Raw genomic sequence first — 16,097 nt, forward strand, 5'->3', positions numbered from 1 at the left:
GCCCAGGCAACAAAAACCTCTGTGTGCTATATAACGTTCCTGAAACTATGCCCCCTACTTTTAGATTCTCCCATGAGGGGAAACCAACTCATAGGACCTACCTTGTTAAGCCCTCTCAAAATATTTTATGTTTCAATAAAGCCATCTCTCATTCTTCCAAACTCCAATGAGCAAATTCCAACCTGCTTAACCTTTCAAAGAACAAAGAAAATTATAGCACAGGAACAGGCCCTTTGGCCCTCCAAGCCTGCACAGACTATGCTGCCTGACTGAACTAAAACCCCTACCCTTCCGGGGACCATATCCCTCTATTCACATCCTATTCATGTATTTGTCCAGATGCCCCTTAAAAGTCATTATCGTATCTGCTTCTGCCTCCCCCGGCAGCGAATCCCAGGCACCCACCACTCACTGTGTAAAAAATCTGCCTCGTACATCTCCTTTAAACCTTGCCCCTCGCACCTTAAACCTGTGCCCCCTAGTAATTGACTCTTCCAGCCTGGGAAAAAAGCTTCTGACTATCCACTCTGTCCATGCCCCTCATAATCTTGTAGACTTCTATCAGGTCGCCCCTCAACCTCTGTCATTCCAGTGAGAACAAACCAAGTTTCTCCAACCTCTCCTCATAGCTAATGTGTTCCAAACCAGGCAACATCCCTTTTCTGTACCCTCTCCAAAGCGTCCACATCCTTCTGGTAGTGTGGCGACCAGAATTTAACACTATATTCCAAGTGCGGCCTAACTAAGGTTCTATAAAGCTGCAACATGACTTGCCAATTTTTAAACTCAATGCCCCGGCCGATGAAGGCAAGCATGCTTTATGCCTTCTTGACTACCTTCTCCACCTGCGTTGCCACTTTCAGTGACCTGTGTACCTGTACACTCAGATCCTTCTGCTATCTATATGCCCCCTCAAATTCCTCAACCTTAATCCCAGGAACTAACCTAGCGACCCTTCTCTGAACTGCTTCCAATGTAAGTGTTTATGTTCTTAAATACAGAAACCAGAACTGTAAATAGTACTCTTGCTGTGATCTCATGAAACGCCCTGTGCAGTTGTAGTGAGACTTTCCTACTTTTAGGCTCCATACCGCTAGCAATGAAGGCCAACATTTTATTTGCCTTCCTCATTATTTTGTTAACATGTTTCATTTCAAATATCTAGATCCCTCTGCCACAGAAAATTCTGTACTCTGTCCATTAAATATTTTGCTTTTCTATTCTTCCTCTTAAAGTAGATAACCCCGCATATTCCCACATTATACGCTACCTGCCAAGTTTTTGCAGACTCACTTAACCTATCTGTATCTCTTTTTAGACTTTGTCCTTTTTATAGCTTGTTTTCCCATCTATTTATATCAGCAAATTTGACTGCAATACATTCCACCCCTTCATCCAAGTCATTTATATACTGTAGATTTAAAATAGTTGGGGTCCCAGCAACTGATCACTGTGGCACCCCATGAGTTACAGTTTGCCAGCCTGAAAATTGACCTGTTTATATCTTGAATTTGTTTTCTGTTATTTAGCCAATTCTCCATCCTGATATATGACCCCCAATCCATGAGCTTTCATCTTGTGCAGTAACCATTCATATTGAATGTCTTTTGGGAACCCAGACTACATCTACTGTTTCCCTTTTATTTATGCTACTCATCACAACCTCAAAGCAGTTTGTCAAGCTTGGTTTTCCTTTCATTGAAACCACGTTGACTCTGCCTGATTGCATTATGATTTTCCAAATGTCCTGCTGCTCCTTCCTTAATAATGAATTCAGCATTTTGCCTACAGTTTCCTGCATTCTGTCTCCTCCTTTCTTGAATAGGATCATTACACTTGGGGCTTTCTAATTCTCTGGGATCTTTCCAGAGCAAAAATAAATCTGGAAAATTAAAACCAATGAATCCAATATCTCTGCAATGGCATATTTTATGACATTAAAATGCAGGCCGTCTGGTCCAGGGATGATACCAATCTTTAGTGCCATTAGTTTGCTTGGTGATAATTGTCTTAAGTTCCTCCCTCCCTCCTACCATCATCTGCAATTTGTAATTCATGAGTAAAATGAGAAAGAGGAGGAGGATTAGGTGTGCAGTTACCCTCCTAATCAAACACTCCAGCTATGGCCTTTGTGATACAAAGCGTCTCCCTTGATGAACGACATTGTTTCCTTCACAGGGATTAAGGCATGCAGGCTTCTCTGTCCTCACCTGCTGCTGCCTCTTGACTTTTCAAAAATTAATTTCTGGGATGTGAGTGTTGCTGGTATGACTATCCCTCATTGCACTTGAACCACCTTGAATCCCTGCAGTCAGTGTGGTGAAAATATGCCTACAGGTGCTATTAAGAAGGGAGTTCCTGGATTTTGGCCCAGTGACAATGAATGAATGGTGAGATAGTTCCAAGTTTGTGTTGCTCAAAGGAAAGCTTTGAGTGGGTGGGGGGTCATTTCCATAAGTCTGCTGTCCTTTCCTTCTAGGTGGTAGAGGACACAGATTTGAAATATGCTGTTAAAGAAGTTTTTGGTGAGTTGCTACTGTGCAACTTGTAGATGGGACACTCAGAGTTTACACACATGTAACAACGGAGCACTGGTAGTGGGGAGAGTGAATGTTGAAGGTGGTGGATTGTATGTCAATTCCAACAGATAGTTTTGTTCTAGATGGTGTCCTGTCACACTCCTGACTTGTGGCTTATAGATGGTGGACAGGTTTTGGGAGTTAGCAGGTGACTGACCTATAGTTCCCAGCCTCTAACCTGCCCTTATAACCATAGTAATTTTGTGACTGGTCTAGTTAAGCTTTGGCCAATGTTGTCACCCAGGATGTTGATGAGGGAATCACTGGTGACAGTGCCTTTACATTTCAAGGGGAGTATTTTTAGATGGTTATTATTGCTTGGCATTTCTGTGGCACAATAATTACTTGCCACTTATTAATGAAAGCTTGATGTTGTGTGTAGGCAAGGACTGCGTCATTCCCTGGGGAGTTGTGAATGGGACTGAGCACTGCAATCATCAGCATGCTGCCCCAATACTGATCCGATGATAGAGGGAAGGTCATTGATGAAGCAGCTGAAGATTGTTGGACCTAGAATACTTCCCTGATACACACCTGCAGTAATGTCCTGGGGCTGAGATGATTGGCCTCCAAAACACACATCTGTCTTACTTCATGTTACGTATGACTCGAGCCAATGGAGATTTTCCCCCGATTCCCAAAAGGTTCACTTTTATTGGGCTCCTTGATGCCACACTCAATCAAGTGCAGTCTTGATGTCAAGGGTGGTCATTCTCACCTTCCCTCTGGCATTCAGCTCTTTTGTTCATGTTTGGAGCAAGGATGCAAGGAGGTTTGGAGCTAAATGGTGCTGGCAGAACTCAAACAGAGCACCGGTAAGCAGGTTAATGCTAAACACTGCTTAATAGCACTGTCAATGACAACTTCTAATTCTTTGCTGATAATTGATGGTGTGGCAGTAATCAGCTTGACTGGATTTATCCTGATGTTTGTTGCCAGGACAGGGCATAACTAAATAATTTTTCACATTGTCAGATAGATGCCAGTTCTGTAGCTCTATTCATCATCGTCGTCTGTCCCTCACTGTGAGGATGACAAATACTCAGAGTCGTGAGTTTCTGCCGTGGGGTGACATGTGGCTGAACAAGCCAACTGTCGACCCGCAGATCATTGGGTACATGTGGCAGAACTTTTTATGGGATCTGGAGTGCAGGATTTGCTTCCTTTTCTTTCCTTCTCTCCTGCTGCCCAGTCTCATTCTTATTCTGGCCTCACACTATGATGCAACTTGATAGGCATGTCATCGCAATTTTGGATGATTTAGCCAGAGGCATGACTGGTTCTGCAGCACAAGTCTTAGTACTGCAGCTGGGATTTTGGCAGGGTCATTGCCGGTTTTGAGACACCATACTGGCTTTGTGGGCATCTTTAAGCCTGATAGTGAAGCTACCATTTGGGTTAACCGAGCCAGGGACATACTGCAGTACCTGGGTTTTTGGGCTATCTAGAAACGCCCACGCCAGATCCAGCTGATTTCCAAGCTTCATTTAGGAGCTTGTTCCTGATGCACTTGTAACGCATCAGTAGAATAATGTCCCAGTGAGAAGGAAGGCTTTTGGTGGCCGATTCTCTCTGAAAGGGAGGGAGATGAATGAAATCAAATAAAGGTTCCTACAAATGGAAAATTAGGATTCTTTCTGGAAGGAAGAACTTCCTTTTTTCATATGTTTGGTTAATTGTAAGTAAAACTATGCTAATGTCAGGAGTGAAATGATTGTCATGTGTTTAGAAGCCAGATGACATTGAAATGTGCCAATTGATGATAAGGTGGGTTTTTATACTTTAGGCTCTTGGTTAGGTATCAGTGTTATTTTTATTTATTTAATTACTTATGTTTATCATTTATCTTGTATAGTATTGCTAATATTTGATCTATTTATTAAGAGAATGTCAACAGATCGTACAGATGACACAGGACCGAGTCAAAACCGATGTCTACTGCCAGTTTGAAGGAGGTATCCAACTAGGGATTGGAGCTTTTAACCTGGTACAGCATGCCCCCGTTACACTGCAGTTGTCTATTCTTTAAGTTGCAAAAATGTTACTACACTTGTTACTTGAGTATTTTATTGAACTAAAATGGTTCCATCCCCTTCCCACCCAGATGCTGTCTTTGCTACCTTTGAGGATTCTTCGACTTCTTGAATTTATTGGATTTTCGGGTAATCGGGTATGTATCAGTAAGTGTATATGTGTAAAAATAGCTTACAACAATTACATTTGAAGTTTCACCACTGCCTCTCACAGTCTTTTAAAGTAGGACCATGATTCGAGAGTACTTGCTTCGTGTCTGTGTGCTGAAAATGGAAGGTTAGCAATGCCAGTATTATTTGTTCCTGTAGCCATATATTGACATCTACTGGCAAAATGCAGTAGTGCATAAATTTCAACTGACGACCATTTCAGCATAGGCCCAGAGTGTCTTTCCATACCCATCATGTTGTGCTCAGTTTTTCTGCAGAATTCACACTTCAGTGAGCTTGCCCTGGAAGCTTTCTACTCACAAATTACCTCAATGGCGACATACCTGAGCTACGGCAGCAAACCACAAAATAATCCATAATGTAGCCCTGATAAGAGAAGTTTCCTGCATTTCTGTCTTTTTGAATGGATACAAATTTACAACTACATCTGCACCTAAACTAAAACCAATGTCACATAGGAGTTTCAGCCTTGGAAAAGGCGCCAAATATTACTTCTGCTGTTTGATATTGATATTTTAGGATCTTTTGTACTAATTTTTCACACTGGGACCTGCACTGTATATTTCATAACTTTGAATATATATAATATTGAAAAGAAAAATTTCCACAAGTGCATTTTCTTAAACTGTAGTCATGCTTAGACTGTGAGAACAATGATTCGATGGCTTCAAAATAATTTTCTTAGTATTACTAAAGTAAAGATTATAAGAAGGAACGTGGCATTGGATTTGCATGGTTTTTTTTCTAATGATTATGCTGAATTTGCATTTGTTTAGCATTAGTTTTCTTATGTCATGGCACAAACTGATTAGATTTTCAGGAAATGTTCTATGTGAATGGTGGGGAGTTCATCATAGTTGATAGCATATTGATGTAAGTTGGAGTGAGGAAATTCGAATGCTTCAAGCATTATCTGCAGGGGGACCTGTTCATTGTCCTCTTCTGCTTCATGCTGAGTGACTTACTTCATGCACTTCTTCTACTTTGAATGCTGTGGTGTTCCTTTCAATTGTGATTCTTCTTTTCTACATCAGATGTGCCATCCTGCCTCCTCTCCCTGATTGGTTGAAAAACCCATAGGTAGTTATTTGATTAATCTGGGAAAGAGCATCCAGAAAGTCCACTAATCAAAGGTGAAGCAGGCTTGAGAGGCTGAGTGACTTAGAATAGAATTCTGTCTCCAGCTTCTAATGTTTCTGTGAATAACAGCTCCCCAAAACTTTGGCATTTGTAGGATAATGTTTAATATGTGACCCAAAATAATTACTCATAACTTCTAATAATTTAATTGTTTATGTCCTTTCTTAGTTGTGTAAGTGAGTTAGGATTGTGTTGTATTTATATGTCACTGCTTGCTGCAGGATCTGGGGTTATCCATGCTGCGTGAAGGTGCCAGCACCCATAGCTTGAGAGCTGTATTGTGTGCCTTGACTTTATTGATGTATCAAACTTACATCACTGTAGTTCTCGGTAAGCTGAATCTTTTTATCGCTTCTAGTCTTCACTTGTCAATAGAATAATTGCAAATTTTCATATTTTCTCAAATAAATCAATGCAGATTTCTGTTTTGTAAATGGATTGAGGAACCATAGAATCCATACAGTCCAGAAGGAGGCAATTTGAGTCTGGACTGACTCTCCCAAAGAACATATAACCCAGGCGCAGCCCACCCCGCCCTATTCCCGTAACCCCACATATTTACCAGGGCTAATCCCCCCTAACCTACACATCCTTGGACACTAAGGAGCAATTTAGCATGGCCAATCCATCTAACCAGCACATCTTTGGACACTAAGGAGCAATTTAGCATGGCCAATCCATCTAACCAGCACATCTTTGGACACTAAGGGGCAATTTAGCATGGCCAATCCATCTAACCAGCACATCTTTGGACACTAAGGGGCAATTTAGCATGGCCAATCCACCTATCCTGCCCATTTTTAGACTGTGGGAGCACCCAGAGGAATCCACGCAGACACTGGGCGAACGTGGGAGAAATTGAATGGTCACAATTGCTGCTAAAAAATATTGTTAACAACAATTGGCTTTCAATATGGAGAACTGGGTATGGTAATATTCAAATAAAACAGTTAGAGGGTTATATCTCTGACTAGTAATCCAGAGATCTCTGGGGTGTGGGGAATTGGGTGGCAATATTGATCCTTCAATCACTAAAACATATTGGGCGTGATTTTCACAAAATGAATCTAAGTGCCCAACAGGCAGGAAAAAGGGACGGTTTCTCGCCCATATTTTGGGCAAGCTGAATTAAATGAATTTACGGCACTCTGTGCAATACAGAGAATGGCAGCGGGGGGGGGGGGAGGGGATGGTGGGGAGGGGGGGGGGGATGGTGGGGAGGGGGGGGTGGGGGGGGATGGTGGGGAGGGGGGGGTGGGGAGGGGGGGTGGGGAGGGGAGGGGGGGTGGGGAGGGGGGGGTGGGGAGGGTGGGGAGACCTAATCCCACTGGAGAGGTCAGCAGCAGAGTGCTCAGGGGGCTATCAGGCATGTGGCGACCTCCCAGTATACTGGAAGATCAGTTGACATGCCCCCCCCTCCCTGCTGATGGCCAACACCGACCTCCGATGGCCTGCCCCACATCAGCCCCCCCCCCCCCCCCCCTCCTCCTCCTCCTCCCAACCGATGCAGAGTTCCTCCCTTCCCTCCTCCAATACCTCCCCCACTGCACCCACCCCCCGCCAGGGGGCACTGCCACCCCCTGTTCTTGACCTCCCGGGGGCCTCAATGGCTCCAGTCCCACCAGCAAGGCTGTCATGTAAGGTCCCCATTGCTGGGGACCATCTGTGCTCCCCGCTGGTGTGAACTTCCACTGATGAGATTGGAAACCAAGTGAGCCCAGATAATACCTTCCAAAGCTCGCTATATGGATTTAAATTAGACAATTAATATTTAAATCAGCCTCACGCAGTTCCCCGGCGCGAGGCTGACCCCATCATAAAAAATGGCCTGGGAAGATTGTTGACCTCCCACTAACATTTCCTGCCTCACTATGCTACTTGACCAGCATAGCAAGGTGGGAAAATCATGCCCATTATCTGGTCACTAGCTCCTTGCTGTTTGTAGAACCTTGCTTTGCGAAAATTAATTACTGAGTTCTCTGGAGTCATAGAGGTTCACAGCATGGAAAGAGGCCCTTCAGTCCAACCTGTCCATGTCGCCCAGCTTTTACCACTAAGCTAGTTCCAGTTGCCTGCACTTGGCCCATATCCTTCTATAACTATCTGACCCATGTAACTGTTTAGACCAAAGAACAAAGAAAATTACAGCCCTCCAAGCCTGCACCGACCATGCTGCCTGATTTAACTAAAACCCCCTACGCTTCCGGGGACCATATCCCCTCTATTCCCATCTCAATCATGTACTTGTCAAGACGCCCCTTAAAAGTCACTACCATATCCGCTTCCACTACCTCCCCCGGCAACGAGTTCCGGGCACCCAACACTCTCTGCGTAAAAAATCTGCCTCGTACATCTCTTTTAAAACTTACCTATGGTAAACCTATGCACCTTAAACCTATGCCCCTCATTATTTTATAGTCTTCTATAAGATTGCCCCTAAGTCCCCTATGCTCCAGAGAAAAAAGTCCCAGTCTATCCAACCTCTCCTTATAACTCAAACATTACATCAATGACTACATTTCAAACATATTTAATTGCCTGTGAAGCACTTTGATGTGCTTTGAGGTTGTGAAAAATTCTATATAAATGAACATTCATGTTATTCTTTGGGTAGCTTTTAGTGGAAGTGATTTTTTTTCTTTGGTCTACCTTTCTTGGAGATTGTTTTTTTATCTTAACCAAATAACATTTTAACAGGTACAGGTGAAGGCAACCTCCAAGAAGCTGAAGCACTCCTTCAACCTTACCTTGAAAAATATCCTAATGCAAGTATTGAAGAAAAATAATTCCTAATTTTCTGTCTTGTATTGAATCTTCAGTTGCAATGAAAACCTTGATACTGAATAATTGCATCAAAGAATTTGTTACTAGAAGAGATTCAATTAAAACATCAGCAATAACTGATAAGTAGCAAGCATTCATAGTGTTGTCATTTTATGATATAAAGGCACCAATTGTTGATAGGGAAATGTGCAAACACTTTGTGGGTTCACTTTTGAGGTCAGACACATGGGAATATTTATACTGAATATATCAGCAGCAGAGCTGCATGTTTGCTATGCTCTGTTTGAAAGCAAAAGTGTAATTAAAACTGGATTGCATGATATACTTTCCTTCTAGTGATTTCATGATGCAGTTCCTTAAAGGCATATTGCAACTCATAGAATATAATTTTTAAAGGAGTATGGTACACTTTCTTGTGGGTGCATTGGCCAGGGCAGTATTTTCTGCCTGGCCAATGAGAAGGTGGTGGTAGCTCTTCTATTGATTGTGCTTTAATAAAAATGCACAACTTGCTATGCCACTTCTGAGGGCAGTTAAGAATCAATCACTGTGGCTTCAGAATGGAGTCATAGGTAGGCCAGACTGGTTAAGGGCAGCCTCATGATCAGTTTTATAGATTCCAATTTTTTATTCCGAGATTGGAGTCAGAGAGTCATTTGGCCCATAGAGTCTGCATTGACAATAACTACCACTAAAGGCGCGCTAGTCCCATTTTCCTGCACGGTAGCACAGTGGTTAGCACTGCTGCCTCACAGCGCCAGGGTCCCGGGTTCGATTCCCGGCTTGGGTCACTGTCTGTGTGGAGTTTGCACATTCTCCTCGTGTTTGCGTGGGTTTCCTCCGGGTGCTCCGGTTTCCTCCCACAATCCAAAGATATGCGGGTGAGGTTGATTGGTGAAGTTAAAATTGCCCTTAGTGTCCTGAGATGCGTAGATTAGAGGGATCAGTGGGTAAATATGTAGGGATATGGGGGTAGGGCCTGGGTGGGATTGTGTTCGGTGCAGACTCGATGGGCTGAATGGCCTCTTTCTGTACTGTAGGGTTTCTATGATTTCTATGACTTGTCCCATATCCTTGAATGTTATATTTCAAGTGCTCATCTAAATATTTTAAAAAGTTATAAGATTTCTGGCCTCCACTACCTTCCTAGGCAATTCATTCCAGATTCCCACCACCCTCTGAGCGAAACGTTTTTTTCTCAAATCCGCTCTGAATCTCCTGTCACTTACCCTAAAACTATGCCCCCTCGTGATTAACCGCTCAGTGAAGGGAAACAGCTGCTCATCCTGTTCATACCTCCCATAATCTTATACACCTCAATAATGTCCCCTTAGCTTTCTTTGCTTTAAAGAAAACAATCCAAGCCTATCAAGTTTCTCCTTATAGCTCAAATGCTCCATCCCAGGCAACGTCCTGGTGAACCTCCTCTGTACCCCTGTCTAGTACTATCACATTCTTCCTATAGTGAGATGACCAGAACTGCACACAATACTCCAGCTGTGGCCTAACCAACGTTCTGTACAACTCCAACATTACCTCCTTGCTCTTAAACTCTATACACGGCTGACAAAAACAAGTGTCTCATATACCTTCTTAACTAACCTATTAACATGCTCTTCCACCTTCAGGGATCTGTGAATAATTATTCCAAGATCCCTCTGTTCCTCTGAGCTTCCCAGTACCCTGCCATTCATTAAATACACCCTCACCTTGATTCTTCTTCTAAAGTGCATCACCTCACACTTATTAGGATTAAATACCATCTGACTAACCCATTTATATCTTCCTGTAACCTACAACTATATTCTTCGCTATTAATCACCTACCAATCATGTTGTCATCTGCAAACTTGCTTAACATTCCCCCTACTGTCTCATCTACATCATTTATGTATGTAACAAATAACAAGGGTCCCAGTATGGATTGTTGTAGCACTGCGCTGGATACCAGCCTCCAGTCACTCTACTAGTCTTCTACCACTACCCTTTGTGTCCTGTTACTAAGCCAAATTTAGAATCGCAGAATCATAGAATCCTACAGTGCTGAAGGAGGCCATTCGGCCCATCGGGTCTACACTGACCACAAACCCACCCAGACCCTATCCCAGTAACCCCATGTATTTACCCTAGCTAGTCCCCCTGACACTAAGGGGCAATTTAGCTTGGACAATCCACCTAACCTGCACATCTTTGGAGTGTGGGAGGAAACCAGAGAATCCAGAAGAAATATACGCAGACATGGGGAGAACATGCAAACTCCACACAGACAGGATTTGAACCGGGTCCCTGGCGCCATGAGTTTCTGATCCATCTTGCTAAGTTTCCCTGAATTCCAGGTGCTTTAACCTTCTCAATCAGTCTCCCATGTGATACCTTGTCAAAGGTTTTGCTAAAATCCATATAAACATCAACTGAACTTCCCTCATCCACACACTTGATCACATTTTCGAAAAATTCTAACCTTTGTCAGGCATGATGACCTCCCTCTGACAAAGCCATGCTGCCTATCTCTAATTAACCCATGCTTTTCCAAGTGGATATTAATTCTCTTCTTCAGAATTTTCTCCAATAGTTCCCTACCACTGACGTGAGACTTACCGGTCTGTAATTTCCTGGTTCATCTCCACAATCCTTCTTGAAAAGTGGAACCGCAATAACCATCCTCCAGTCCTCTGGCACTTTCTCTGTGGCAAGAGAGGAATTAACAATTTGTGTCAGAGCCCCTGCATTTTCCTGCCTTGCCTCCCAAAGCAGTCTGCAATGCAATTCATCCGGGCCTGGGGATTTGTCTATTTTTAAGCCCGTCAGAGCCTCTAATATTTTCCCATTTCCGAAATTAAACTGTGCAAGTTCCTCACAGTCCTTTTTCCTGAATACTGTACCTACGTTCTCCTTTTTCTGAGTGAGTCCGATGAGAACTATTCATTTCATACTCTCCCAATATCCTACGGCTTCATACACAGATTGCTTCTTTGGTCCCTGACGGGTCCTACTCTTTCCCTGATTAACTCTTCCCTTTAATGTATTTATAAAATAGCTTAGGATTCTCTCTAGTCATGTTTGCAAGTCCTTTATCATGTCCCTTTTTTTGCCCTTCTAATTGCTGTCTTCAGTTCCCTCTTGCACTTCTTATATTCCTTTAGGACCACAGCTGAATTGCTCCCTTTGGACTTGCTCCCCCCTTCGGCCTTTCTCTTCTTCCTCATCCAGTCTTGAATTGTTCTAGACATCTAGGGTTCTATGAACTTATTGCCCTTACATTTCCCTCTAAAGAGTACATGTTGGATCTGTACTGGCCCAGCTCCTTTTTGAATATCTTTTGCAGGCTATCTTTCGCTGCCCATAACAAATTTGAATCATAGAAACACAGAAGATAGGAGCAGGAGGAGGCCATTTGGCCCTTTGAGCATGATCCACCATTCATCATGATCATGGCTGATCATCCAACTCCATAGCCTAATCCTGCTTTCTCCCCATAACCTTTGATCCCATTCGCCCCAAGTGCTATATCTAGCTGCCTCTTGAATACATTCAATGTTTTGCCATCAACTACTTCCTGTGGTAATGGATTCCATAGGCTCCCCACTTTTTGGGTGAAGAAATATCTCCTCATCTCCGTCCTAAATGATCTACCCAAAATCCTCAGACTGTGACCCCTGGTTCTGGACTCCCCCACCATCGGGAACATCCTCCCTGCATCTTCCCTGTCTAGTCCTGTTAGAATTTTATAAGTCTCTGAGATCCCCCCTCATTCTTCTGAACTCCAGTGAAAACAATCCTAACCTAAGTCAATCTCTCCTCATACGTCAGTCCCGGAATCAGCCTGGTAAACCTTAGCTCCACTCCCCTGAGAGCAAGAACATCCTTCCTCTGAACCACACAGTGTTGTGGTTGCTATCGCTAAAATGCTCCCCCACTGTCACATTGAACACATATCTGGCTTCATTCCCCAGAACCAGATCCAACACTGCACCATCCCCTGTTCGGCCTTCTGCATATTGATACAAAAAACTCCCCCGAATACAGTTCAAGAAATCCACCCCCTTAACACTATAACTATCCCAACTTATGCTGGGAAAGTTGAAATCCCTGAGTATAATTACCCGATTATCACTCTTACACACTTCTGTGAACTATTTACATATTTGCTCCTCTATTTCCCGCTGACTCTTTGGGGGCCTAGGATACATTTCCAATAATGTGGCTGCCCCTTTTATATTCTTAAGTTCTACCCACAAAGCCTCGTCTGAAGACCTTTCCAAGATATCAGGGGCGATTCTCCCAGCCATTGCAGCGGGCCGGGAGACTCGAGCAGAGGCCATGTAGCAGGCTTCCCCGCTGGACGTCACGGCCTCAGGGCATCTCCGGCCGCTGTATTTCCAGTACTGTCAGCTCTGTGCCAGAAATCGGTGCAGAGCTGCATAAATTATTTAAATACTGATTTAAATAATATTAGTGGGCCCGGGACTGAAGTCTCCGGGCCTGCTAGAGTTTCCCCCACTTCCCCGCCTGCCAGGTGTGTTTCACTTCAGCGAGGTTTACAATAGCTCCCCACTGGCGGGGAGCTGGCAGCCTGACCCCACTGGTGTGAAGGGGAGCCATCGAGGCCCCCTAGGAGCTTGGGGTAAAGGGGGATGCCCCCTGAGCAATGCCATCTTGATAGTACCAGCCTGGCCCACTGGTACTACCCAAAGGGCAAATTGGCAGTGCCAAGGGGGCAGGGCCTGAGGGGGGTGATCAGTGGGGGCTGGGGGGTCCCGCTGCCACTCTGCACTCAGTGGTGACAAAGGGATGGAGGGAGGCCAGCGATCGGGGCTGGCCATTGGGGTGTGTGGGGGGTTGGGGGGGGGCGGATCAGCAATTGGGCAGGGGGGTCGCAAGGCCAGCGATGCGGGGTCGTGGGGCTTGGCCAGCAATTAAGCTAGCCAGCAGTTGGGAGGCCAGCAGTGTGGGGCTATTACACATGCGCTGATCTCCGCTATGACAGATCAGGCATGCACGATGGCCCACTCAGTGCTATGCTGCTGGCCTTTCCAGTGGAAATAGGCCCCGCCCCTTGATTTGTAATATTCACGCTAGTGCACGGAGTGTGGGTGATTCATTTTGACAGTCTCACTGAAAAAACCAGCAGGATTTTCCCCAGTTTTTACGCGAATTCGACACTTAAAATTTTTTTGGGAGGATCCCACCCACCATCTCTCTTATTGCAGTAATTGACTGCTTAATTAATAGTACTACACCACCTCCCTTCTCACACCCCCCTCTGTCTCACCTAAAGATTCTATGTCCTGGAATGTTGAATTGCTAATCCTACCCTTCACTCAACCATGTTTCTGTGCTGGCAACAATATCAGACTTCCATGTATCAATCCCCACCTTTAACTCATTAGTGTTACCTATTACACTCCTAGCATTAAAGTCAAGACCATCCAGTCGTGCCTTACTCTCTGGACACTCAACATAGCTGAACTCTCTCTGACTCGCATCCTATTGCTGTAGCATGATGTGTCTCTATTTCACCAATTTTCTGTGTCCCCTCCCTATGCCAGACTAGTTTAAATACCTCCCTACAGTACGTGCAAACATTCCTGCAAGAATGTTGGCCCCAGTGTGGTTCAGGTGCAGATCGTCCCATTTGTACATGTCCCACCTTCCCCAGGAACCTAAATCCAGTGATCCAGGAATCTAAAACTAAAAACTAAATTCAAGTTCAAACTGCTGTAGTGTGATTTTAATTCTCATTCTCTGATTTATTAGCCCAGCACTCTGGATTACCCGTTCAATCATCATACCTGATCTCCAAGAAAGCATGTATACCCTTTTTATTGCATTTTCATTATTAGAATGACACATACACTAGGGACGGCATGGTGGCACAATGGTTAGCACTGCTGCCTCACAGCACCAGAGACCCGGGTTCAATTCCAGCCTCCGGTGACTGTCTATGTGGAGTTTGCACATTCTCCCTGTGTCTGCATGGGTTTCCTCCGGGTGCTCCGGTTTCCCCCCACACTCCAAAGATGTGCTGATTAAGTTGATTGGCCATGTTAAATTGACCCTTAATATCAGGGGGATTAGCAAGGTAAATACATGGAGTTGTGGGGTTGGGGTCTGGATAGGATTGTTGTTGATGCGGGCTCAATAAGCTGGGTGATTTCCTTCTGCACCGATCTTCTCCTGTACCTGGATAGCTGCAGAGAATGGGGGGGGGAAAAGGATAGGTGGGCCAATTTTAGATATCCACTTCTAGAATCATTTGGCTTCCTCATTCCTTCTCCACTCCGAACACCCAACCCCTCTCCACTTTGGACAGAAACCTGTTTAACTGTTTCAATGCTTTGGAATGATGGTGAGGGCAGATAATTTTCCAGCAACTATTGGTACACTGACAGCCCCAGTTAAGATCAGAATTGAGCATGGTAGTACTAAATGCAACAGCAATAGGAAAACTATTAAAGGCCCTGAAGGAAATAGGGGGGCCTGGTAATGCACAACTCTCCCTCTTACCTGTCCTTATCACTCCTTAACAAAACTAGACCTTGGTTTGTCCTGAACCTTTTATCAAACTGTCATTGGAATTCTTCAGGATGCTTCTTTCGCTTTAGCTGTTTCTGCTTCTCCTCCTCATGCAGGTGCTGCTCATGTTAGTATGTCCTTGCTTGGCAGGGTTGGGCTCCTTCTGTGTGGTGGAGGCCCCATTGGGAGGCCAGTCTGCACTTTATGATGTCTTGAGATTCTAAGAAATGCTACATAAATGCAATCTTTTTTGTTCTTTTACTTTATTTCCTTTCTTCCTTTTATTCTTTCTAAAACAAGGTATTGATCTTGCAGCATAGTACTTGCAGTTTGAGTACAGATATTCACAAAATTTTCAATGATGCTGCTCACCGATCAGTACCTTGTGAAAAAAACCCTATTAGGTTGGAAATTATATTTTTGCAACTAAAGCAGTCCATAGTTGAAATCTTTAATTTTATATGAGATAACAAGCTTTTGTCCTTTGCCTTTAGGGCTCCATTATATTATTTTATTCAGCAAGAATAAAAATACTCAGGGGAGACTTTGAAGTGGTGAGTCTTTTTAATTTCATTTTGAATGTTACAAAATGCAACAGGCTTTTATTTGGTATATGTTCAATTCGTAACACACAGTATAACAAACTGCTAGCTGTCTTAGTGAGAATTTTTGCCAGTCATGTATGTTGCATTAATTCTGGGTCTTGTGGTCTATTCATGTAGCACATGAATTCTCACTGTGTAGTTAACCTCAAAGATCTTGGCAACTTGCTCAAATTTGCTAAATTCTAAACTGTGAAGCCAATAATTCCAGTGCTCTGTTCAGTTAGCTGCCGTGTTTTCCAAAGTAACAGTAACTGTCTTCAAAAATGAATC

General features: G+C 43.9%; 1 protein-coding gene across 2 annotated transcripts in view; it reads left to right on the forward strand.

The window, feature by feature from the left end:
• ttc39b (tetratricopeptide repeat domain 39B) overlaps nucleotides 1–16,097 on the forward strand; it is a 209,936-nt gene that overhangs the window by 172,579 nt on the left and 21,260 nt on the right. Inside the window, exons 8-12 of one of the 2 annotated variants that reach the window (XM_078214156.1) lie at nucleotides 4,464–4,566; nucleotides 4,684–4,749; nucleotides 6,145–6,253; nucleotides 8,621–8,688; nucleotides 15,717–15,776. In XM_078214156.1, coding sequence (XP_078070282.1) covers nucleotides 4,464–4,566; nucleotides 4,684–4,749; nucleotides 6,145–6,253; nucleotides 8,621–8,688; nucleotides 15,717–15,776 — 406 coding nt within the window. The remainder of the gene's footprint in view (nucleotides 1–4,463; nucleotides 4,567–4,683; nucleotides 4,750–6,144; nucleotides 6,254–8,620; nucleotides 8,689–15,716; nucleotides 15,777–16,097) is intronic. The other variant, XM_078214157.1, reaches the window with a different exon arrangement.

Source organism: Mustelus asterias, chromosome 6, assembly GCF_964213995.1.
Source record: "Mustelus asterias chromosome 6, sMusAst1.hap1.1, whole genome shotgun sequence".
Classification (NCBI taxonomy): domain Eukaryota; kingdom Metazoa; phylum Chordata; class Chondrichthyes; order Carcharhiniformes; family Triakidae; genus Mustelus; species Mustelus asterias.